Below are 27,733 nucleotides of genomic sequence, written 5' to 3'. Positions count from 1 at the left end.
TTCAAAAGACTGTTCATTATGCTTATCCACCGTGGGTGAGCAACGGTTTTTAACTTGAAAAGTGTTAATTATGGAACTTCGACCGATATAGAACTATTTAAGCAAAAACTAATAACAGTAAGCAAAAGTGAATGACTAAAACTACAACAAAAATAAAAAAGAAAACCTTGCCCTATGACAAGATTTTTCTGTACACGGTATAACATTTTTATAAACTGGGTTCGATCTATTCTACTAAAATACAACAGGGGCGCAGGTTCGGCTCAATTTTCTGTTTCCAGAGGGAGGCCTTGTAATAATAAGTGTACATGGTATTTTGTGAGTAACAGGGAAAGATGTGTATGGAAGGATCCTACCTCAATCCCTACCTCCATTCCTCACCCTCAAAGATTCCGGATGGTGAAGGGAAAATGGAAAAACAAAAAAAGAAGTCAATAGACCAAAATTAATATTGGTGTGAATGTCATGCCAGAACAGGGTGCTTAACCAAGTAGAAGAGACGATAATATCTCACCCATAGTTTTTGCATCACCGTCATTCTCAATTTGGGCACCAGACTCGAGTATAGCTGCATCCAATGTTAGTTTTCTCTTTGCAATTTCATATACATTCTCATCAACAGTATTCCTTGTAACCAGCCTTCATGAAAAAGGCAAAAGGGAAATGTGTAAACTACAGGAATTTCAATGTAGAAGCGAAAGAGAGAAAAAATCAAGAGGGAGTTAACACCTGTATACTGTAACTGGTTTGTTTTGGCCTATCCGGTGGCAGCGATCTTCAGCTTGCCGATCTATCTGTGGATTAAAATCCATGTCATGTATGATAACAGTATCAGCTCCTGTCAAGTTTAAACCCTGTCCTCCTGCCCTTGTGGAGAGCAAGCATGCGAATATGGAAGTGTCCTTATTGAAGGTGTCAACAATTGTCTGTCTCTCTGATACCTGAGTGCTGAAATAATGAATGAAATCAAGACACCATGTTAGGAAGATATGGTCAAAATTCCTCCGCCAACCCCAAATTACCAACACCTCTCATGACAACAAGTAACTAAGAATGATTACATGAACAGAAGCCAAAATACACTTTGCGATGACATCAAGAGCATGTCAATTGTCAAATTATTAGAAGTGTATTATAGCCTGTTTGGCCAAGCTTCTCAAGTCCCCCTCGACACCACATCATTGTAATCATCATTTTCAGTCATCAATAAAATCATCATCAGCATTCAAAACCCAATTCTCTCTCAAGCTTCCGCAATTGCCCACGACATTGGTTTTCCCGCACGGCACTGACAATCTAGTCTAGCGTGCGGCGAGGACCTCATTGGCGGACAGCAACCGCACTGACATCGGTTGCTTAGCCTTACGTTGCCCTTCCAAAGATCATCAGGAAGGCGTTGCGTAACAGTTCAAAAGCACTTTTTTTTTCCTAATTTGAGGTGTTTGGCCAAGCTTATTTGGGGAAAAAAAGTGCTTTTGGGAAGAAGCAGAAGCAGTTTCAGAGAAGCAGAAAAAAATAGCTTCTTTCCAAAAGCAGAAGCAGTTTTGGTTTTTCTTCTTACCTAAAATACCCTTAACAAAATATAGTATATACCAAAATAACCCTTAAACCTAATACTTAGGATATTAATTTATAAATATTTCTTCTTATTTTTAGTAAAACTTTCTAATATATAGTGACTTTAGGGGTGAATGCTTTTATATTTGTTGAAGGAATTTTAATATATTTAACTTATATTAAAAGAATTAAGTACTTTTTAATTTTATTTTCATATTTTACTTAAATAAAATGAATTTTTTTTAATTATTGCATGTAATAACACAATTTTGATATTATTTATTTACTTATAATATTAATTATTAAGTAAATCTATTAATGTCCTTATTTGTAATTTGACACTTAAAAGCACTTTCTAAAAAGCTTGGCCAAACACAAATTATTTCTCAAAAGTGCTTTTCAGACTGATTAGCTAAACACAAACTGCTTCTCTCCAAAAGTACTTTTTTCAAAAGCACTTTTCAAAAAAACACTTCTCAAAATAAGTTGATTTCTCCAACTTGGCCAAACAGGCTATTAAACTAGAATATAAATGTATGGTGTGCAGACCTTTATAGGAACAAGAATTCTCCATCCTAATTTTTAGAACATTAGAAAACTTCTTTTCTATCATAGAATAGTTGCATGTTATCATATCTCAACCAAAGCAATAAGTTTTTGACATGTCGAATGCTAGAAAATCTATTAAATCACGATCACTTCTATGTAAAACTTGATCAAATGAAAAAAGGAAAAACATTAACATGCTATAGTGAAGATATGATCCATAAACAGTACATTCAAGTGCATCACATTACTTAATCAATGAAAAAGTTACAGAAAAAACTGTGACCATTTTAAGTTCTTTGTTCCTGAAGATAAGCATTTAATGTCATTGAGGATGAGATGGCTGTGAAACACCATACGCTAGAAGATCAGTAGAAAAGCTTGGTAACAAAGATGGATCTGTCAAAGAGAAGTAACACGTTAATACCTTCCATCCAGGCGCCTGTATGTAACTCCAATAACATCTAGGGTCCACTCCAGGATATCAAGCATTGATGTCCACTGGCTAAAAATAAGCACTCGATGACCACGAAGCTTTAATGAAGGGAGAAGTTTGGCTAATTCCTGCCCATTAGAGCACTTGAATTATTTTGAACAAATACAGTAAACTTAAAAGTGACTACATAAAATCAGAAGGCCGTTGAAATTAACCTGGCATTTCGCTGAAACCATAACATGTTCATCTGACAGAACTCCCTTATTGTTATCGCCATAATAAAGTAAAAGCTGCAAGTAACAAAAATACAAATTCAAGTGATCAGCGAGCATAATTAAGGAATAAAGAGCTCATAAGCAGCCTGGCTCGGAAACCAGCTAATGGTAGTTGGAAGAGTTAACTGATACACTTGACTACATATTAGGCCCTAACAATCCAACTTGAGAAGAGGAAGCACCAAAATTCACCCCTATAAGAGTCTACATAAGGAGGCAAGCAAGGAGATTTAGGAGATTCATTTCTTAAAAAGGTGAAGGGACTTCAAGATGCAGTTGGGAGGCTTCCAAAAAAGGTATAATGTTCTAGCAGTGATGGTCCAAGCAAGGTTCAAGCAGTCCAAGTGAAGACCAGAGGACTTGACCGGGTTTGATCAAGGTTGACCTTTGACTAAGACAATAGTGGACTAAAGTTGGAAGTTACAGGATTGCCCACTTATTGGTCCATGACCGGGTAGTGGTTATTTGGCCATATATCCATTATTTTAGTTACTTGGATTTGGTCTTGTTATATTTTTGGTTGTACCTAATCTCCTAGGCCAAATGCTTAGTCCTACTATAGTTAGTTTTAGGTCAAGAGTTTTCCTCAGATTTTGGATGACATTGAGCATTATGAGGACTAGGTTTGCTACTTGCTTGCTTGTTACTTCATAGGGTTGCTTACAAGTGTATCACTTCAGGAATATTCCTTTTACTCTTTTATCTAAACTTTATGCAAAGGTTAATTGACTTAGTTCAATTAATTGATAATACCCATGGTTTAGGTTTAACTACCATTATTTTTCCTTATATTTCTTTGTTTTCCCTTCTCTTTTAGTTTTTGCTTCCGTTATTTGTCGTTATTTTGGTGTCAAAGTGAAGATTTAGGCTTTGTTCTTACAGAACCTAGATTTAGAGCCCGTTTGGATTTACTTATTTTAAGTGCTTTTAAGCCAAAATCGGTTTTAGGTCATTTTGTAGTGTTTGGATGAAGTAAAAAAGTGCTTTTAAGCACTTGTTTTTAAGCTAAAATGACAAAAATAAGCCAAAAGCCAAAAGTTAGAATTCCTAACTTATGGCTTTTGGCTTAAAAGTCACTTACAACAGGCTCATCCAAATGGGCTCTTAGCTTTATTTTTATCTTCGTGAAAAACTGAAATCTGAAATTTTCTTTTTTTCTACAGTCACTCGACACACTGTAGCAGTCAGTTTATGGTGCTCTGTGTCACGTCCTTAGTCTTTAACTAAGTACACGTGCGGCACTTGACAACTCGCTCACGATCTTGCACAACTTGCTCACGTTCTTGCTATACCAAGTTTACTATACTCAAGATCGCCAAGAGAATGTTAGAACAAAGGAGAATTGCCAAAGGAAGCTTTTGTATTAGAGAGAAGTTGATTATTTTGCTTGTTGAATTACAAATGAATGGCCCCCTTTATATACTAGTCTCCTAGGGACTACTAGGTAAATATTAATTGTTGCATAAGCAATTACTTACAAGTAAGTCATTTCTCTAGAATTCTCTACATAACTAGAATTTTCCAGGGACTTTCATAGTAAATCCATAGGTTTCTAGAGTCTTCTTAAGAAAACCTCTATATTTCGCTAGAACCTTCTCACAAGTGCTACTCTATTTAAGAAAACCTCTATATTTCGCTAGAACCTACTCACAAGTGCTACTCTATTTCATATGGAAGCTTCTACATGGCATTAATATAGTAAAAATAGCACGGTATAGCCAGTTTTCGGACTGGACATTCAAAAATAGCCAGCGTTTACGAAGTCAATGAAAAATAACCACTATTTTGCTGCAACAGAGACCGGTCCAGCATAATATACTGGAGTTCAGTGCACCTGTGTATGAACTCCAGCATATTATGTTGGACCAGTATACTTTGCTGACTTCAGTATAATATACTGGAGACTGGAGCACCGGTGCTCCAAACTCCAGTATATTATACTGGACAATTATATTTGTTGGAACTCCAGTATATTATGATGGAGTTCTAGTATACTTATATTGGAACTCCACCATATTATGCTGGAGTTCCAGCATACTTATCCTGGAACTCCAGTATAATTTGCATGCTTGAACTCCAGTATAATATACTGGCGTATTTTTCTGGTTTTGAACAGTGTTTTCGCTCAGATTTATCTTTACATGAAAAGTGGCTAAATTTCGATAACTTTTGAAACAAGGCTATTTTTGAACGACCAATCGTAAATCTGGCTATTTTTGAATTTCTCTCATTAATATATGCCAAATGCCACCTACGTGGCATGATGATGTGGCGGGTCATGACACTCTCCCCCACCCAATTTTGTGTCGCCCTCGGCACAAAGCATCGACACGTACGCGCGCACCTTGCCTTAGCGTCGTCGGAGATCTTTGTCCATTAGCCATGATGCTCTATGGAGCGGTTCGCCTTCCCATTTCACAAGGTACTGGTCACCTTTCTTCTTACACCGTTTGTACTTTGGACGGCTAGCAATGATGGCCTCGATCCTCCGCCCATCAGATGCCTCTCCTTGCTCTTGGCCTGAATCTCCCCATGACTCAACCAAGTCTAGCAGCTTCTCAAGCATCGAGTCTATGCTTGCACTCCCTATTTGGCTGCCCTCCGTGGTCACAGCCTTACTAGAAAACTTGACCACTCTATTTGGTGCATCGTCTAAGTCCGATAATATGCCATCACTTTGTAACTCACCATTCTTTTCTACTATGTCTGCCCAATTTTCTTGCTGCCACCATGCTCCATTTGCATGGCGCCAAGATAGGCTTTGGAATCCCCTACTTTCGACTTAGATTTCAAGCGCATCCCTCCAATGCAAGCGGTCCCTCCTGTGTCACCCTTGTGTCCCTGAGCAAAATTCTCGATCATTGTTGCAAGCTTCCCCAACTCTAGGCATTCACTTGCCCGATGTGATCCTTCACAGCAGTAGCACCCTCCTTTTGGCACGTACTCGCTACCGTTTTACGGCTCCTTGTCGTTTCTCTTGGACCCCTGTCCGTTATGGGATGGCCCCTTGCCATTACCCTTGTATACCTCGGCTATGTCTTTCCCGTTGTCCTCATCATGATCTCCCTCATCCCTCTCGGCGTTGCCTTCTTTGGACCTGACAGGCTCTATCTTGAAGTCAACAAGTGACTCGGCTACCCCTATGGCCTCGTTCATGTTGGCTACTTGATGTCTTCTTAACTCCTGCTTTGCCTAATTTTGTAACCCATCCATGAAGTAGAAGAGGGAATCTTCCTCGGACAACGGGATTTGCAGCATTAAGGTAGTGAACTCGTGCACATACCCCGAATTGTGGTCGTCTGCCGGAGCTCCCTTAGCTTCCGCCTGCCTCATACACCACATTCATCGGGTAGAATTGCTTCTTCAACCCCTTTTTGAACTGCTCCCACATCTCAATCTTGCATAGCCCTTTCTCAATGTTGGCACACTTCCGACGCCACCCCAGCACGACAGCCTCAGTCAAGTACCTTGAGGCGTTGCGTACCTTCGTCACCCTCCTTGACTACCTCAAAGTACTTGTCCATCCTCCAAAGTAAGTCCGCCACCTCGCGTGTGCCCCGTGCACCGCCATACTGCTTTCGCTTAGGGACCTTCACGTTGATCCCTTCTGCAAGTACCAAGCCCTTGGTAATTCCGACCATGGTTCCCTACAAAACTTCCTTCTAGCAATCTCTTGTATTCTTTCTAACATTCCTTAGTCATAACCTTGCTCTGATACCAAGATGTCAAGTCCTTAGTCTTTAACTAAGTACACGTGCGGTACTTGACAACTCGCTTACGATCTTGCACAACTTGCTCACGTTCTTGCTATGCCAAGTCAGTCGTACTATACTCAAGATCGCCAAGAGAATGTTAGAACAAAGGAGAACTGCCAAAGGAACCGTTTGTACTAGAGAGAAGTTGATTATTTTGCTTGTTGAATTACAAATGAATGGCCCTTTTATATACTAGTTGCCTAGAGGCTAGTATGTAAATATTAATTGTTGCATAAGTCCCTTATTATTTACAAGTAAGTCCTTTCTCTAGAATTCTCTACATAACTAGATCTTCCCGGGACTTTCCTAGCAAATCCATAGGTTTCTAGAGTCTTTCTAGGAAAACCTTTATATTTTGCTAGAACATTCTCACAAGTGCTACTCTATTTCATATGTAAGCTTCTACATGATATTAATATATGTCAAACGGCACCTACGTGGTATGATGATGTGGCGGGTCATGACATCTGGCTAAGAATTTCAGATTGCTTCTTGTTGGGTATCATCGGGTAATGTTCAAAATTGATTGGAGTGGTGTTGAGATCCTTGCTTAATTGGAAGAAAAGTTGTAGTGAATGCTACTCATGGCATCCGATCGGGGATGTTGACTCGACCGCAAAGCCTGTCTGACTTTAATGCCATATGAATCTGACATGAACCCGACCTGGGGTATCAGCTCGATCGGTTGAGCCGTCTCACCATGAACTTGTATGAATCTGACATGAAAATTGCTACAAACATATGCGTCTGTCATACCTATTTCCCTCGACGTCTTGATAATCGAGTAGAGTCACATTTTACTTTAATCCATTCAGATGTTTGGGGTCCTAATCGGATCAATTCTGCCTTGAGATTCCGCTACTTTTGCCAGTTTCATTGATGATTATTCCAGGTGCACTTGAATATTCTTGATGATAAATCGATCTGAGTTGTTTTCTATTTTCCAGACCTTCCACGCTAAAATCGAAATCAATTTAGGGTTTCTATCCGCATATTTCGTAGTGATAATGCCCTAGAGTATTTGTCTTCCCCATTTCAACAGTTTTTGAACTCTCATGGGTTTATTCATCAAACAACTTGTCTGTACACATCCCAACAAAATGGGATAGTTGAAAGGAAAAATAAACATCTTATTGAAACTGCTCATACCCTGCTTATACAATCTCATGTTCCGTTGCATTTTTGGGGGATGCAGTTCTTACATCTTGCTATCTTATTAATCGTATGGCATCTTCAGCTATCCAGAATCAAGCTCCATTCTCTATCTTGTCTCCCACTTACCTTTGTTCTCTCTTCCACCCCGTGTCCACACTTAATCCTAATCCCCATTATGTCGTTTAAGTTATCATCGTTTGTCATCACCCCATTGTGCATTTGTATCATCTTTGGCCTCTGTTTCCATCCCTAAGTCTACAGGTGAAGCACTGTCCCATCCAGGGTGGCGACAGGCTATGATTGACGAGATGTCTGCTTTACATACGAGTGGTACTTGGGAGTTTGTTCATCTTCCTTCGGGTAAATCAATTGTTGGTTGTCATTAGGTGTATGCAGTCAAAGTTGATACAGATAGCCAAGTTGATCGACTTAAGGCTCGTCTTGTTGCCAAAGGGTATACTCAGATATTTGGGCTCGATTATAGTGAAACTTTCTCTCCCGTAGCTAAAATAGCTTCAGTCCGCCTTTTTTTATCCATGGTTGTTGTTCGCCATTGGCCTCTCTATCATTAAGACATTAAGAATGTTTTTCTTCACGATAACCTTGAGGATGAGGTATATATGGAGCAACCACCTGATTTTGTTGCTCGAGAGGAGTCTAGTGGCCTTGTATATCGGTTGCACCGACCTCTCTATGATCTAAAGCGGTCTCCTCGAGCCTGGTTTGGTAAGTTCAGCACAGTTAGGAGTTTGGCATGACTCGTAGTAAAGCTGATCACTCTGTGTTTGTCGGCATTCTGCTACAAATCTCAATATTCATCTGTTAGTTTATGTTGATGATATAGTTATTACCGGTAATGATCAGGATGGTACTATTAAGTTGAAGCAACATCTCTTTCAGCACTTCCAGACTAAGGATCTAGGCAGATTAAAGTATTTTTTAGGTATTGAAGTCGCTCAGTCTAGCTCAGGTATTGTAATCTCACAACGGAAGTATGCCTTAGACATTTTGGAGGAGACAGAAAAGAAAGGTTGTAGACCTGGTGACACTCCTATGGATCTGAATTCTAAACTTCTACCAAAACAAGGGAGCCGCTTAGCGATCCTGCAAGATATAGATGGCTAGTTGGTAAATTAAATTACCTTAGAGTGACTAGACCTGACATTTCCTTCCTAAGTCAACTCCTGGATTCTCCCTATGATAGTCATTGGGATGCAGTTGTTCGCATTCTTCGATATATAAAATCAGCTTCGGCCAAAGGATTATTGTTTGAAGATCGTGGCCATGAGCAAATTGTTGGGTACTCAGATGGTGACTAGGTAGGATCACATTATGTTTTAGTAGGCGGTAATTTGGTGTCTTGGAAGAGCAAGAAACAGAATGTGATTTCTCGGTCTAGTGCAGAAGCAGAGTATCGAGCAATGGTTGTGGCAACATGTGAGCTAGTTTGGATCAAACATTTGCTTAATAAGTTGAAATTTGGTGAGATCAGCAAGATGGAACTTGTGCGTGATAATCAAGGTGCCCTTCATATTGCGTCAAATCTGGTGTTCCATGAGAGAATAAACACATTGAAATTGACTGTCACTTCGTCAAAGAAAAAATACTCTTAGGAGATATTGCTACAAAGTTTGTGAAGTCGAATGATCAGCTTACAGATATTTTCACCAAGTCCTTTAGTGATCCTCGTATTAGTTACATATGTAACAAGCTCGGTATATATGATTTGTATGCACCGACTTGAGGGGGAGTGCTAGATAGTAATGTAAATAATATGAATTAGTTCTAGTCTCACATAGAATAGGAGTATGATACGTTAGTGTTATCAAAGGCGAAGAGCGCAAAAAAGCTCTAAGGTCTGTTGGGGCTTTAAGCGCAAAGAGCAAATAAAGCGTGGGCTTTAACGAAAATAGGCGCAACCGAAGAAAAAGTAAAAATATGTATATGTAGTCCAAGACTAATAATTATAAGCATGAATAACAAATATATGGACAAAGAAATTGAAACTTTTTTACGATAAAGTGAAATATCAATTGGTTAATGTCGCCTTTTCAGGATTACACTCATTGGCAAGGAAAAGTATGTCTTAGAGCCTTGATGCGACACTAAAGCGCCCACAAAGCGAGGTGAAGCGCTTAACATGTATTGAACCTTGCTTCAGGGCTTAAGCGCGCCTTTGACAACACTGTGATACGTATTGTATAAATAGGGCGCATTGTTTTATAATTAAACAGAATATCAATAATAGATTTTTCCCCGTGCATTCTCACACTCCTCAAGCAATAAATTACTCCAACTCCACCATCTTGGAATCTACTACTACGAACACCAGAAAATAAATGGACACCACCTCAAGATCCACATCAAGTTCCTCCATTACAACAAGTGCCGCCACCACCTCCACCCAAACAAGAAAGGAGGCCAATGTATTAATCTCCACCATCATTACCTTAAGATAACTACCATGATGATGAGTCGGAGTATGAACTTCAATTTATGAGGTATCATGGGGGACATGACTAGTTGGAGGGGGGGTAGCAGGGAACACCCCAAAGGTGTGGCCTAGTGGTCAATGAAGTCAGTTGAGAACTTGAGGTCTTAGGTTCAAATCCAAGACAAAAGTACTAGGTGATTTCTTCCCATTTGTCCAAGTCTTGGTGGATAGAGTTACCTGGTACTTGTTGTTGATGGGAGGTAGCAGGTATCCCGTGGAATTAGTCGAGGTGCGCACGAGCTGGCCAGGACACCACGGTTATTAAAAAAAAGAACAAGGGGAGTTTTGGTGAAAGGAGAAATCATGATGAAGAGGTCAATAGAGGATTAAACAACATCAAGGTGACTATTCCTTCCTTCAAAGGAACTAGTGATCTAGACAAGTATTTAGAATGGGTCATTAAGATTGAAAGGATTTTTTTATTTGAATAATGTTCTCGATGCAAGGAGGGTGAAATATGTGGTAATCGAATTTGTTGGGTTGTATCAACATCACCTATTGGTTGATGAGTTGTCATGTGACATGCTATGAAGATAAATATTTAGAAATCTCAATATAGGATTGCATAAAAGCATGATAGATAACCACTTTGCGGTAACCCAAATAGAGGAGAAGTTTTATTTTGTGTCTCATACAACTTACACTAGTTGTATGAGGCTCTTTTTGTCTCACAAATTTGTGGACCCCAATCTTACACTTCTGGGTCCACAAAAATTTAGGTCCACAAAACTGTGAGACAAAAAAGTTGCCTCATACAACTAGTGTCAGTTGTATGAGACACAAAATAAAATTTTCCGAACTAAGAGTGTAGAAGATTACTATGATGAACTGGAAAAGAATGAAGACTAATGTTGATGATAACGATCACCTTGTGGTTACAAGGTTCCTAGTAGGCTTAAACAAAGAAATTGCCAATCCATTGGAGTTTCTTTCATCTGAAGACTTAGATGAGGCATATCAAAAGGGCAAGAACAAGACTTCTATTTTTTTTATACACGTAATGCAGATGATACTCTTAGTTTTTGTGATGTTGAGAGGGAGCAACTGACGTACCTAAGGGTGATCCTCATAATCTTTTAAGCTATTTCAGGTCTACATATTAATTGGATAAAGAGTCTATTGTATCCTGTGAATGAGGTGGAAGGGATCCAAAGCTTAGCAGAAATTCTGAGTGGTGAAGTTGGAACTCTATCAACAACATATCTTGGAATGCCACTTGGAGCTAAAAGTAAATCAAAAGACATCTGTAATGGGAACTGGAGACATGTGAGAAGAAATTAACAAGGTGGAACAATCAACATATGTCTTTAGGTGGAAAACTTGCACGGATAAACAGTGTATTGGATGCACTACCAACTTATATGATATTTTTATTTCCTATTCTTGTTAGTGTTGAAAAGAGAAATGATGGACTCTGAAAAGGCAATTCCTATGGCAAGGTAACAAAGACATAAAAGGGTTCCATCTTATCAAATGGAAAACTTCATTAAACAGTAGAAAGGAAGGAGGGCTAGGGATCAAGAACCTGAGAAAGCAGAATCATAGCTTATGAAATGATTATGAAGAAACTCAGAGGAAGGCCAATCACTATGGAAGTAACAATAACAACAACAACAAACCCAGTGTAATCCCATAAGTGGATTATGGAAGTAAGTCATTCAGGAAAAAATATGGCAATGAAGATCCATAAATAACAAAATCTGTCACTTCTCCTTATGGGGTATCTGTGTGGAAGTCTATCAGAAACAAGTGAGCTAGCCTCAAAGCAAGAGTTAATATAAAAGTTGGGAATGGGATGAAGACTCTTTTGGGGAGACAACTGGCTAGGAAACAGTGCTCTGAAGCAGTTATATTCAGATATTTTCATGCTAAAGAATCAACAAGAGGCAACCATAGGTGAAGTTTGGTAAAATCAAGGCTGGGGGCTTATTTTCAGAAGAATGATGAATGATTGTGAAATAGACAGACTATTGATAGTTACTATCCCCAACAATTCAATGGGACCAGTAACTCTGAAGATAGATTGTGGTGCCAGGGGCAGGGTAATGGAAAATTCATTGTTAAGACAGCATATTTGAATTTGCACCAACCAAACAATCAGATCAGTCACTGGCACCAACCAAACAATCAGATCAGTCACTGGCCCTGGAAACATATATGGAAAATAAAGGTTCCATAGAAGGTAGCATGCTTCATCTGGCTTGTAGCAAAGGAAGCAGTTTTAACTCGGGATAATTCAATGAAAAAGGGCTTTCAACTATGTTCCAGATGTCATCTATGTGGGAAGGAAGTAGAGACATTCAACCATCTTTTTTTGCACCGTCAAATGACTGCCCAGCAACTGTGGGCATTCATTAATCTGAGGGGAATCAGCTGGATCATGCCAAGGAAGATTACTGAAGTCTTAGCATGCTGGAGCAGTGCAGGAAGACAGCAGAAGGGGAGATAGAAACTATCCCTGCTGCTATATGGTGGACAATCTGGAAAGAGAGGAACTCAAGATGTTTTGAAAATTGATGCAGCCACACTCAGGAAATCAAGATGAAATGCTTCTTTTTATATTACTTTTGGTGTAAACAGGAATCCCTAGAGGATATAGAATCACTTTTTGATGTCCCATTAGGATGTTTTCTTTTGTTTCACACTCCGTAATTAGGACTGTTGCACAGGTTGTGTACAGCTGTTGAATATATATACACTATGTTACGATCTCCAAAAAATAAAATAAAGGACTTCTACCAATACTTGGAGAAGAAACAAAGAGGGAAGGAGAGGGAAGTAAGCCGGGGGATTGGGTGCATGTACACTTCTGAAATGAGAACTTTCCAAGCCTATGTTGCTCGGACTCAGGTACAGGTATCCGAACCGTGTGCGGATCTAGATGTCGGATCCTTCATAATCTAAATTTGAAGATTCGTGGTTATGGATCCAGGTACGGATACGGGTATGGGAATTCGGCTAAAAGCACTTCAAATTCTAAAATAGATCTATAAAATTCTGTACAATAGACCCTTGTGGTCCCGTCCTTCCCCGGACCCCACGCATAGCTGGAGTTAAGTGTACCGGGCAGCCCTTTTTTAGATCTATAAAAATCTCTTAAATTATGATATATTCGGTGGAAAACTTACTTGTAAGTTGTGGAGTGCAGTTAATAATTCAATCTTTCATTTTGAGAATTTCTCAAGTTGTAGGAACTAGCAGGCATCAGCTAAAATTCAATCTTTCATTTTATTTCCTCAAATTTGTCCATGGATTGTAGTCAAAGTACCCGATCTCGATTGACCACACCCGGTACGAATCTCACACCCTTACTAGTACCAGTGTCGTGTCGACATGGGTGCGGCGGCTAAAATAAAGAGTCGGCTCAACATAGTTCCAGACAAGAGAAAGAACAAATTGCTTCCAAGAGAACTGGGCCCTTTCCAAGTTCTTGAGAAGATAAAGAAAATGCATACAAGATGGATATGCCTGAAGAGTTTCAAGTGCATAACTCTTTTAATGTTAGTGACTTATCTAATTTTGTTATAGGTGACTTGAATTCGAGAACACATTCTCTTCAAGAGGAGGAGATGACGACAAATTAGGTTCCAAGATCCTACTCAAGAGGAGGAAGCACCACAATTTACCCCTATGACAAGGAGGCAAGACAAGGAGATCAAGAATTCATTTATTCCTTAAAAAGGTGAAGGAACATCAAGAGGCACTAGGGAGGCTCCCCAAAGAGTATAATTTGCTCACGATGATGACCAAGGAAGAGGATCAAAGTTCAAGTAGTCCAAGTGAAGAGTGGGAGGATTTAAACAAGTTTGACCTTGATTATTGGCTAAACCCCGAATGGACTAAAGTTGGAAGTTACGGAAGTGCCCACTTATTGGTCCATGACCATGTAGTGGTTATTTGGCTATATGTCAATCTTTAACTTCTTTTAGTTAGTTAGACTTAGTCTTGTTGTATTTTTTTGGTTTTACGTAATGGATTTGGCCGCCCATAGTGCTACTATAATCATAAGTAAAAATAGGTTAAGAGTCTTGCTTAGATTTTAGATGAGATTGAACATTATGAGGACTATGTTTGCTCGTGCTTGCTTGGATACTTCATAGGATTACTTACAAGATCTCTTGATTGCATTTGGGTCTAAACTTTATGCATTAATGGAAGGCTAATTGACTTTGTTCAATTGGTTGTCCATTATCAAGTGTAGGTTCTTTACACTTCTTTTTTTATAAGGAAAGGATATATATAAAGGTTCTTTACACTTCTTAAATACCATCTTTTTTCTTTTTTTCTTTGTTTTCCTTCCTCTTTTAGTTTTGCTTCCATTGTATATTGTCGTCAGTAGTGGAGTAAGTTAATCATGTTACTCCAACAACCAGATTCTAACTTAAAGATGTCATTTCAGAGTTTAAAGGCTGCAGTATCAGAACATGCGAATTGGTTTTCGTTTTTATTAACACCCCATTGTCAATACCTTTCTGCATATTCTAACTCTGCGATCAACACCTAATTGTTAATACCTCCCCTACATATTCTAACTTGGCAGCTTCTGCGAAATACAAATCAATTAGTGACAATATGAGAACAAGTAATGAGAAAATTAATTAAAACAAGGTTAATGGGTTCTACGGACGGAAAAAGGTCTGAGGTTAAATTAAACTCAGTACCATTCCTTCACCACCTCTCCTCTAACCAACCCCCCCCCCCCCAAAAAAAATAAGGGAAAAAGGAAAAGCAAGAAAGGCAGGAAACAAAAAGATATTGATTAAAAATGAAATCACTTAGTCGAACATGAAGCCAAGTAATGGTGAAGGTTGACGAAAAGTTAGTCCAACATGAAGTCATTCGCCATCCAGCTTTTATTAAGATAAATGTAAAACTCAACTTAGGGAGAATACATAATTTCCCCCTCTAACTTGTTCCCTTTTTTCAACTGAACACTTAAAGTTTGCTGAGGTCCTATAACCCCCCTAAACATATTTCAGATGAAATTATTACCACCCCGAAAGCAAATTTCCACATCCAAATTAGGCAATGTAATTCACACACTGCCACCTATTTTCCATGTCATATTCTCTTCTTTTTTTTCAAAAAGTAAATTTTAGTTTCTTTCTCTTTTTCATGTTATCTTCTCCACATTCTTTTGTTTGATATGATAACAAAACCAGTCAAACGACAGCTTTCGGCTAAAATACATCCAAGGGTCTCTCCAAATCCCACAAGCTTCTCTTCACCATGGAAGCAAATCGATCAGAGAACAAAATACCCACCTCAAATTGCTCAACAATAAAACCGCAAAACAGATAACCCACTTAGTCAAAATATAAGAAGAAACAACAGCATATTGTATCCACCTCAAATGTATCACAAAAACAAAAAGGAAATGAAAAATAGATAAAACCAACCCCGATTAATCAAAATAAAAAGAAGAAAATGGAATAAAAATGATGGGTAAAAGGATAAGAATTTGCTAATGTGGAAGTGAAACAACGAGAAAAAGCATAAATTTAAGAGGAAACAGTGAAATCTGCCTTTCCATAAATACCCAAAAAGAAGTTGATTTAGCATTTTTTGTATTTTCCTTGTTATTATTGTTTGAAACAAATAAATTCATCTGGTTACAATGAAAATCGAAAAGAACCAGAACTAAGAGAATTGTATGTGAACAATTATATGAGGAAATACGAAAGAAGACGGAGAAGATCAAGTAGATAAATGAAAGAATGGTGTTTGGCTGTTTGCGCAACTTTCAATTCTCAAGCTATGGTTTTTTATCGTTAACTACGGTGTTTGGTCAGAGAATATGAAGTTTACCGGCTATAACTTGTATTTATTGCCTTATTTTTTACTTGTCATGCGCGTTAAGTCGAGTTAATACATTCTCTATGCCACATCAGCAAATAAGGATGTAATAATTCGCCTCCAAATAAGCTCAGGGGGGTCATAGGACCCCTACAAACCTTAAGCGTTCAGTTGAAAAAAGGAAATAAGTTGGAGGGGGTACTTATGTATTCTCCCTTCAACTTATGATGTCGTTTGATTGACATGTAAATTCATATATATACAACTATACCTATGGTTGCCTATCACAATTGATATCTAAACCGATTCTTACCTATCACCAGATTATCCCCTCGAAAATTTCTTCATATCATCAGGTCCTTTCTTAAACTTCTCGCTAAACCCGGCTAACACAGATCATCTGCACAATTGTTCACTGGTAATTCCCTTTGTTCCTTCTTTAGTCTTCCTTTCCTTTCTGCTTATTGGCCCTTTCTTTCCCTTGGAAGACATAACAATTCAAGGCCTCTAAATTGGTTAAGAGAAATAGATCACTCCCCAATGTGGACGAAACAGAGTCTTCAAGCTCTTGGAGAATGCAATTAAGCTGCTGGTTCATTTTCTTTCCTTTTTCTTTTTTTCATTTGTTGTTTTCCTTTTGGCTATGTTTTCCTAAGTCAATTACATGCCACCAAATATAACTATTTAAGAGTGGAATCAAAACACAGTACAACTGGAATACAGGTATTTCTATAGCTTCGAATATTGATTGTAGCCGGTTCAAAACCCCCCAAGAGGAGAGAGAAGATCTTGTAAGCTTGTAGATAAGTGTATGTCGTTTCACTTTCTTCTAAGCTTTTATTTGCTGCTTGGCACTCTGCCACTAGCATCTCACTATCAGAAAGAAGTTAGATTGACTACAACGATTATCAGAGGTTGACAATATAAGCAGCCAGAGAATACCAAACAACTCAAAACACATATGTCAAATGGCAGAATTTCATGATTAACCCAATGCATGCGAACCAGATAGTTTGTAGAAGAAAAATGAGTGAGGTAAAAGAAAGTATACCTTGTGGATGGAGAAGTCATTATAGCTCCTCAGCTCCTCAATCACTCTTTCAACTGTACATTCAAAACCAAAGACACCTTTGGGATGCATAACTCTAGCAATTCGAACAATATCATCATCTGTATAAATACGCCTGACAAGCAGAGGATGGTTTGCAATCTGAAGAAACCATAGCATTATTTGTCAAAAATCTGGAGTTCGGACAATAAATATTCAGGTAGATCAAGAAGCTTCAGAACCTTGCGGAATTCAAGAAAATAATTGGAAATTTGTCGTCTAGAAAAGACAACAGCAGCACTATTGGTACTAATTTCATGTTGCTTTGAAACACGAGCTAGAGATGCAGCACGATAGCTTTCAATCGCTTCTTTATATGCATCTTCTTGATCTTTCTCCATGCCAACATAACGAACCTGCAGTAGAAATTCTTCTGTCATATACTAAGTCTAACATGTAAAAGCTGTGAGCGATTCTAGGCAAGCCCATGAATAGCAGAGTCTAAACATCAATAGACCAAAGAAGGAAATAACTATAGTGAAGAAAATGAAAAACAAGAAATACAAACAGAACAAAATACATACCATCTGTATTTTTGGTACCAGTTGTGTCATCACGTCCGATTTTAATCTTCTCAAAATGAAAGGTCCAAGAATGGACTTTATTCGAGCAATTAACTCCTTATCTTCTGCATTCAATAGTTTTTTCAGGTCAACATCTCCTGTTTCAAATAGATCAGGCATCATAAACTCCAGAATTGACCAAAGTTCCTGCAATAGAAAACCACTAACTGAACAAAGCAAAATCAAGCGTACAGATGAGCACTAATCATGAAAACAGTGGCCAAAGAAGCAGAGATCACACACAAAATTACAAAAAAATAATCAAGAAAACATATACGCAACTCACTAAGAAATGTACAGCAAATAGCATCTGCTCAGGAAATCAAGTGTAAGAGAGCTATGAATGTCTCGCATACTTAAATATTGACAAAGTTTTTCATCACAGCCAAACATGGCGAAAAGAGGGGGGGAAATTGAACCAAAAAAAGTAGTTGAGAGCATTCCCCCTGGAGCAAGGCAAGTTATAGAATCTGTTGAATTATTACATCTGGTATAGCTCGTAAGTGCTCAATCCAGGGTAAAGAACCCCAAAACTGACCTTGCAAGGATTGGCTATACATTGCAAGAAGTTCTGACACCAGAGTCGCTGACATCAACAGACAATGAGCAAGCTGCTTTAAGAATAGACGTTTCTCTACACTATCATCCAGGGTTATTGAGGTCAAAAGACGTCAAAATTTATTCAGGAATATGAGAGACAGCTTTTTATTACTCCTCGTGGAAATAATAAATATCTTTGCATTTCATTACCAATTTGTTCTGCTAGTATAAGTTATGCAACCAAGATTGGGATTGGACAATTTTAATTGTCTGCTTTGAAGTGCCATTTTAGCTTTTTCACCTTGAAATTTACTTGGTAAATAACCTGTAAGAAATAAAAAATATTTTTTATTTTTTTAGCAAAGTAAAGTCATAAAATTAACACTCAAGAATGTCCCTAATAGACATTTGTCCTGACATATAACATACATAGAAGATGTACAAACGCACTATATGCGAAAAAACTTTAGCAGCTTAAGACAAAACAGTTGACGGCTATCATACATGCAAATCATTCTGTAGTGGCGTGCCAGTGAGCATTAGTCGCTGGTTGGCATTACGTGCCACAGACATTAAATTTTTCCACCTATAGCTACTTTTATCCTTCAAAGCATGAGCCTCATCCATTAGCACACAGCTCCAACGCCAACGCTTCAGAATTTTGCGATCGTCTTTCTGCTGAGCACTGCAAAAAATAAGGCACCGGTATAAGACTCAATGACAAAGATTAGTACCAACTAGCTAGGCTTGTTTAAAACATGAAAGTTTAAAGATCCTTTTCTTTTTTGAATAAACATGAAAGTTTAAAGACTTCTTTTCCATACGTAGATGCAAGTTTAAAGAGTTGATTAATAAGTATCTAAAACCAAATTGAAGATTACATTTCGTCCACCATACTAGGAGAAACATATCTCTATCATATCCCCTAGTATAGTATATATATCTCGAAAGTATTCAGTAAGACTTATTTTCCTAATAAAGCTCATGTGCAAGAGAATTGTTTAGGTACTCTGGCAGTTCTAGCAAATAGCTTGAAATTTATTTTCTATTCTCTACATGTACACCCCTATGTCTTCAAAAAATACATCTTCTGCATCTCAGCATTCTTCTGCTTTCCTATAAATTAAGAGATCTTTCTCAAGTTGGGACCATTTAGAAAAGAAAATTCCATCTTCTGCGGTAAAGATCATACTAACATAAACTAGAAAAGAAAAAATCAAAAAATTAAATAAAAAAATTTTGTATAGATTAACAGCTCAATCACGACTAAGTACATAAACAGAAACTGAAAAGTGAGCTCCTATGCACTAAGAAATACGATGAAATTGTCATCTTTAGCATTGTGAAAATTCGACATGAAATTTTTTTCAAATGTTTACTAGATAGAAGACAGGGGACTTTCACATAGGCAAATAGGATTCCCCTTTGCAACAATATTATTCTTCCATAAAACCGTAGGATAAGAATTTCTCCAAGAAGTAGCAATGACTTGCTTTTTCCCATTGCCTCAACTTTCACCAAAGGTCGATGAAATTAAAATCTGAGAGTTTTACAATGGAAAGAGCAGCAGTAGAGCATATTCAGGAATAGAACAATGAAATTTAATTTTCAACAACAATGAAACTGAGGATCTTAACAATGGATTTTCTTGTAGCCTTCACTAAGAAAAGTAGACCAGTATTTGAGCTAGCCTTTGCAAAATAAATCTAATTTTCAGTCACTTCATCAAAAAATCTATAGTAAGCAAACTATCTGGGGCTACTTGAATGCACTTGTTCTGGCAGTTCTTTCAAAGCATATACCAGAGGCTTCATTCTGAAGCAGAACTATGAAATCTAAAACACCTCATAGCTATAAATGATTAGAAAATACATAACCACAAGCAGTTAGATGGTATACTCCCACTTCAATGCAAACTTAAGGTCTTAAAATAATATGCAAACCTGTGTCGTTCAAACAGTGAGTAGCACACTAGGATAACGTTAAATGGAGGTGGCAGTCCAGTCCTAGCCAGAGAACTCAAGTTTTTTGAGTAAGTTGATCGTGCAGCACCATGATACTGGATCACAGTAAATTTTGGACACCACCTTTTTAGCTCTCTTTCCCAGTTCTCCAAAACAGAGGCAGGACAAACGATTAAATGTGGACCAGGATCATCTTTCAAATGTTTCAGCACCGTTAAGTATGTGATTGCCTAATAAGATGAATAAATGCAGTGTTACCTATCACTTAAAGTCGAGATAAAAGAAAATATCTGCATCAATCAGAGAAAATAAAAAGTTAAAACTGTGGCATACCTGAATTGTCTTACCAAGACCCATTTCATCAGCCAGTATAGCTGCATAAAACCAGCCCCAAAAATTTTATGTTTAGGCATAGGACCCAAAATTGGGATGCATGTATGTACACTTGTCAAGTATAATATGGTAGCAATGCATATCTTAGTCAGAAACATTAGGCTTTCTTTCTATCTGTACAGAAAAAAGAAATGCTGGTAGTGGTTAATTGCTATACGCTACAATCAAGTCCATGCGGGATAAAGGATATTTAGGTGATCTGAGTTTCATTTGTGAACCTAACTGGGAAAAGAGTAGTGTGCCTGCAAATGCTTTGGAAACTAAAAAAGTTTAATGCATCTAAACATATCAGACTCACTATATAAAACATATATGGAGCAGCAACAGTCTTGTCATTTTATATGAATAACTTAAAAACTGAATGGAATAAGGTACTTTAAGCTTTTTCTGACTACTTAAATATTGAGAAACACTTGCAGATCGTCTGGTTCACTGACCAATTATACAGATATTACAATTTAGGGATCATTTATGCGGCAAATAATGTTGTGAGGATTGTTATGACGTGAATAATAATGTAGGGACTGTTATACATTGAGCAATAATACAAAGATTGTCGTGCAGAGATTGCCTACTTTTTGGTTTTTTTTATAATAACAGAAATTGCCAAGGGCCAAAACTCGATGGATAGTGAGCCCACCCCACTATCCTTCTCCACTTAAATACCAAGCTTTTGTTCGCGGCAGGGTTCAACTCACGGTGTGCGCCAAACTCGCACATCACGTGTTGCTCGTTTACCACTAGACCAAAACCATGGAGGCTGCAGAAATTGCCTGCTTCAAGGGATTTATTTGTCTTTAACTATTCTTATGCATGTACTTCTAATACACTTACTCTGTATTCTATTCCGCATAAAATAGCATGTATTCGAGTATAACCTATGCACGCGTTACCACCATGGAGTTTAATAGCACCAACCAAATGTTGCATTAGTTATGCGGAGTTTAATACCATCAACCAAACACTGCATATTATGCAACTCACCAAATACTGCATTACTTACGCGGAATTCTATTCTGAGATTGTTTTGTTTATGCAGCCAATCAAACAACCCCTTATATGTATTTTGTTCATAAGAATGTTGGTTCAATTATTTGGAGGTTGAAAGCAGAATGTGCCAGTTTCCATTATTTCAGGGAATCAAGACAAAAATTTATTCTTAATCTAGCATCAAAAGACACAATGATCATATGCCAAGTTAGAAAAACTCTTAATAATTTAACCACATCAGCTCCTAAAAACTTAACTTCACAAGGAAATCATCACAACTCAGACAACAGGTCCATGCTACAAAATAATAAGATATAAATTTTTAAAAACAAAGTACAATAAAGAAGTACCTCCCCCGATTTTCTTTCTATACAGCAAAAGGAGGAAATTGACTCCGACAAGTTGGTAAGGTTTCAGTATTCGCTTAAATTCCAAATCTCCTTCTCCGCATGCCATGTCTATATCATCCTTAAGTGAAAAACGTTTCAATCACAGACAAAAATACAGCATTTTACAACAGCTAAAGCTCAAACTTAATGTACTAGTTCAATAGCATACTACCTGAGTCACGATTCTCAGTGATGAAGCCTCCTCCACTTGAGCGTAGGAATCAAACTTTGCAGCTGCAGTACCAAAAAGCTCTCTCTTAAGCTCCGTAGATATTTTCCCACATTTTTGCAGTGCTTTCCCTACAACATCATCATCCTCTTCACTCTCCTCGAAAGCATCAATCTCCTCGAAAACCTCAATATCCTGCTCGTCTTCATTCGAGTTCAATCCTTCATCTTCATCTTCATCTTCATCATCCACCACGAATCTCCGGCGGCCACGGCTGGTCGTCTTCTGGTTCACTGTGGACACAATCTCAGCATCATCGTCCTCCAAATTCTCCGTCACATTTCCGACTCCAATTTCCTCCGACGAGCTATCCACCAGTTCAACGAAATTGGAGGGTTTTGAGGTGTCGTGATTGTTGCTCTTGGAGTACGCGAAGGACTCAATAGGAGGAGGTAGAGAAGAAGGCTTGTTGAGTTTTAGGACGCGAGAAGGATTGAAGGAATTGTCTTCCGGCCATTCGTCGTCGGAAATCTCGTAATAGTCACGCTTCATCGGGAAAGGAAACCCTAGAAGAAGCGGAAACGTGAGGACTTGGAGGAGGGAATTTTGAAATTTCACTCAGCAAATTGAATTGCAGAGAGTATTTAGGGGAATGAAATCTACAGTTGCGCGAGACGGCGAGAGAGCTCTAAAAGATTTATTTATTTATTTTGGAGCTCTAAAAGAATTTACTACTATCCATTAACATGTGTTAAAATCATGTTAATGGATCTTTAAAACTAACAAGTGTTAAAATCCCTGCGATCCGCGCATAATCTGACAGATAAATCCGAAGTGGGGGGATAAAATCTCGCTTTATACCCGTTTAAGTCCAAATAATTTACCCTTTAATATTTAAATTTAAACTTTTTAGTTTTTTTAACTTTGCCGTTCAAACTATTTATCCGACCCACTCATTAGCTATTTGCCTTCTCATTTAAAGTACAGAATATTAAAAACATTTGGCTTCATTTTTGCAAGCTTACCTGGTAGTGGACTTGAATGAATCTAATTGTTTTCTGCCAAATCGATCTTCATTAAAAGGGTCAACCCAAGCTATTGTTTTACCTCCTTTCCTTATAATTTTTATGTGTGTATGTAGACCTACCATTGTTGAGCTCGAAGACCCACCATTGTTGAGCTTGAAGCTCCTGAATTTGACTTTGCTTTTTGAAGATTATTGTTTGATTCGATGTGGATGCTATAAAAAATTGCTTATTAACCTTCGAATAAGCTTTCCAAATCTGAATTTTTATGTGTATTTGAATATCCACCATTGTTGGCTTGAAACTCTAAAAAAAATTGAAAATTTTCTTGTTTGATTAAAAATTAGTGTTATTAAATATTGCTTATAAGTTCATATTGAAATTTGATCACATTTGAAGTTGACTTGAGGTGACTGAGATCGAATCTTTCAGCTGAAAATCGAAGAAGAACACAGTTACCTAATAGCATACTGCTACGGTATATAATCTGTTATAGGAGTATATAGCTATATTGCAACAATATACTATTACTGCAACGGTATACGATAATAATCGAAGAAGAACACAGTTACCTAACAGTATAACATTACGGTATACAATACACTGTAGGAGTATATAGCTATAATGCAACTATATACTATTATTTATAGTATATAATATACTGTAACGGTATATTGTAATAATGTGCAATATACTGCAACAGTATGTTGTAATAATATATTATAGGCAAAATACATATTTTACCCATCGACTTTGTACTCAAATCTCTCTTACACACTTGTTAAACACGGAGATAATATTACACACCAAAACTTTTAAAAGTGTGTCAATTACACACCTCTTTTGCCATGTGTCATACTCGTGTATTACACATAAACGAGGCGCGTGAAAACTAAAAAATTCACCTGAAATTAAATTTTTTTATTATTTTTCCCTTTTTTAAACTATTTCCTTTCCAAATTAAAGAAAAAAAATATAACCTATGTCTTCTTCCCCAACCCCAAACCCCAACATTTCATCCCCCTCCTCCCCCTCTCCCCTCCCCGTTCCGTCTTCTTCCCCAACCCCCATCCTAGTTTTATCTACTCCTCATGTTTTGTCTATCCAACCCCCATGACTAAGAAGGAAAAAAAATATAGGGGCTATTGGATCTTGTAAAAATCGTCATTATTGACTTTTTAAAAAAGCTTGAAAATTTAATCGGGTCTTGTTGATTTTGGTATTCCATGACCTAGAAAATTAGTTTAAATTCGTGATTATTGTTGAGTTTAGGTAATTAATATTGATAAAATTTTAAAAAACACCATTAACAAGTTTGAAGCTTTAGGTTTGAGCTTGAATTTGAATTTTGTATAAGGATTTGTGATGGATATTGTTAAAACTTATTAAAAATCGGCAAAGAATTGGAATCTATAATTAGGGGAGAAGTTTCTTGTGGTGGATGGGTTGGTGGTGGTGGAGAAGATGATGGGGTTGGGGAGATGAGGAGGGGGAGGAGGGTTCTTTTCTGTATTTTTTTTTTCTTTGGGAATAGGGGTTTTTTGTGGGGTGGGGGAGGGGGGCAGAGGTTTTTTTTTTCAGTTTTTTTTTTCTCGATTTAACATGTGTTAGATGTTGATTGGCGCGTGTAAGAGCAATCCCTAAGCAAATGTGGTCAAACACCGAAGTGGTGTGTAATTGACACACCTTTAAAAGTTTTGGTGTGTAATATTATTCCCGTATTTAAAAGATGCGTATGAGGGATTTGGGGACAAGTCGATGGGTAAACTATGTATTTTGCCTAGATATACTGTAATAGTATACCATTGTAATGTAATAGTATAATGTTGGATGAAGAACATAAAATATCATTTTCATATATTGTATGCTATTTTGGTATATAATATATAATTCAATAGTATATAGTTTATTACAATAATATATTGTTATAATATTTAAATATGATGTTATAATCGGGTCATTTTTTTATTTTAAAATTTTTTAACTGGATCTTTTTAAAATATTTTAACAAAGTTCTCATATTTTTTACATATTTTTTTCTTAAAAGAGGTGTTAGATAGAATTCCATGGAGATGTTACTTATTGTATTAGAAGTATATGCTGAAAATAATAATTATTTCTCTCTTATCGATATTTAACTTTTATGGACAGCCTACGATTTCATCTCTTGTTGGCTTTCTCGGGTTCTTGTTTCCCTCCTCCTTGTGTAATGTGTCAAGAGTAGATTATGGGCATAATGTAATCTCACGATTTAACAATAGGCTCCTATGACTTTTCATTTAAATTTATGAAAGCATAACCACAATCACTATTCCCCTATCTCCTTTCACTAATAATATCACCTGCAAAAGTTGCAATGGTTAGGAAAGATAATTCATTTGGTGGGTAGAAAAACTAATGGGTAGGTAGAGGTAATTAGTTTAGTTTAGTTTTTGTGGGTATAGCTATAAAACTCCCTTATATCTATTTTTCCTATTTACACATTAGTTTTTGTTCTACAATATTTTAATTTTTTTTCATTTAGGGTTTATCTATAATACCAATATTATTTTTTTTTTAAATAGATGGTGTTGAGTTAGTTCAAATGTTAAACAGAAAAATTCTTTTATTATATGTCATTGTAGGCATATATATTTTATCGAAATTAAATCCAATGACATAATTTGATCTATATGTTAAATATATTAGTTCAGATAAATATTATAGACTAATATAATTGAATTAATTATATGAGTCCAATATATATGAATAAATCCAAATCTATTGGGCTAGCCCATGTTATTGGGTTAAAGTGATGAACTCACTTCATTAAGCCCAAGACGTCATCTTCCTAGAGGCCCAATTTGGTGTCATGTGTCAAATGATGTGGCACACTAAGTCAAACAGAAGAGCTAATAGGATCCTGCCACGTGTCAAACCAGCAAAGCATGCTAAGTCAAATTAAATGGCCAATGAAACTGTCACGACCCAAATTCCCAATCTTAGGGCCGTGATGGCGCCTCATACCACACTTGTTAGGCAAGCCAATGTTAGAAATTGATTAGCCATTTCTCTTTGAATAATTATTAAAACACAATAAGAAAATTTAAAAATAACTAATTCTGATAGTTTCCATAAATAACTTCATGAATAAAATAATAAACCAAGCCACGAACTAAATATATAACTCTAAGACTACCCCAGGGTCTGGTGTCACAACTCACGAACTTCTAAGAATACTACATATAATGGGCTGAAAGAAATAATGTATCTGTTTTAAGTAAAATGAACAGTCTCTATAAAACTAAGAGAAGACTCCAGGAATTCTGCGGATGCCAGCAGATCTACCTCGTGTCTCCGAGTGATAATGGCAGCTACTAAAGTCTCTAAAGCTGGACGGTACCTGGATCTGCACAAAAGAGTGCAGAGTGCAGTATCAGTACAACCGACCTAATGTACTGAGTAAGTGCCGAGCCTAACCTCGACGAAGTAGTGACGAGGCTTCGACGGGGCAATTATAATATAACATGTAACAACATATAAATAATAAAGCAAGAAAGAAACTCTAAACAAAACAAAAACAATAAACTATAGTAATAAATGAAGTAACTCAGCCACCTCTTGCTAGGTCTCAGCTATAACCACATTCTCACATAAGCTTCCACATTTCAAATTTCGCTTTCAAAGTAATCGTAGGTGTCAAATATGAGATAAACAGTAGAGCAAAATAGAGAGATTTTCATTCCTTGTATTTAAAAATCAATAAATAATAAATATTCTCCCTTATCGCTCCTTGTTGCGGCGTGCAACCCGCTCCCACCTGTCCACCCTTATTCCTCCTCCCTATATACAAATATCACCCTTATTTCTCCTGTTGCGACGTGCAACCCAATCCCACCTGTCCACCCTTATCACTCCTTGTTGCGGCATGCAACTCGTTCCCACCAGACAATCATATCACTTTCATTTATAAAGATTTCACACATTTCAAATCAATGCCTTTCACAATATTTTTGCCTCAACAATTGTAAACAGTAAACCGTACCACTCATAACTTCATCATTTATCATTTTACAAATAAACCAACCGTAACATATATTAAAACACTGTCAACTAGCTCACCCTTTTATTATCACAATAAAGCCAATGTAACAACCAACACTTCCAAAATACTTGAAACAATACTTAACGGCAATTTAACGAAACCAAGTAAGCATATAGACATCAATGATCATAAAACAATTAAGTCATGGATCAATTAAATTGGAAACGGGGAAGGGATCATGTTTAACAGATAATTTGGTGGTGCATAGATACTCGTCACCTTACCTATACACCACGCACATGCAAATTCACATAGCAATTAGGTTAGGGATTCCTATTCCCCCAAGTCAAGGTTAAACCAACACTTACCTCAAATTCACAGGCCACTCACTGCTCATTTATAGCTTTTCCTTTTGAATTCACCTCCAATACACCTGAATCTAATCATAATTAACTTAATATAATTAATTAATGCTAAAGGAACTAACTTTTCTGAAAATTTATGATTTTCCTACGTTTTCTCGAAAAAAAATTTTAAAAACCGATCTCGGACCC

General features: G+C 37.2%; 1 protein-coding gene across 1 annotated transcript; it reads right to left on the bottom strand.

Moving 5' to 3' along the window:
• Positions 1-109: 109 nt before the first annotated feature.
• Positions 110-22,878, bottom strand: LOC107792093 (protein CHROMATIN REMODELING 19). The gene is made up of 12 exons (XM_075233066.1): positions 22,134-22,878; positions 21,923-22,040; positions 20,523-20,563; positions 20,169-20,419; positions 18,730-18,910; positions 17,647-17,832; positions 17,305-17,478; positions 17,066-17,224; positions 2,755-2,829; positions 2,531-2,667; positions 730-948; positions 110-639 (listed from the first exon to the last, which is right to left on the bottom strand). Exons 1-12 carry the CDS (start codon positions 22,680-22,682, stop codon positions 483-485), a joined length of 2,247 nt encoding a protein of 748 aa, XP_075089167.1. The 5' UTR covers positions 22,683-22,878; the 3' UTR covers positions 110-482.
• Between the last annotated feature and the right edge of the window lie 4,855 nt (positions 22,879-27,733).

Source organism: Nicotiana tabacum, chromosome 16 (assembly GCF_000715075.1).
Source record: "Nicotiana tabacum cultivar K326 chromosome 16, ASM71507v2, whole genome shotgun sequence".
Classification (NCBI taxonomy): Eukaryota; Viridiplantae; Streptophyta; class Magnoliopsida; order Solanales; family Solanaceae; genus Nicotiana; species Nicotiana tabacum.
Note: the sequence above shows the minus strand (reverse complement) of the source record. Positions and strands in the feature narration are given on the sequence as shown.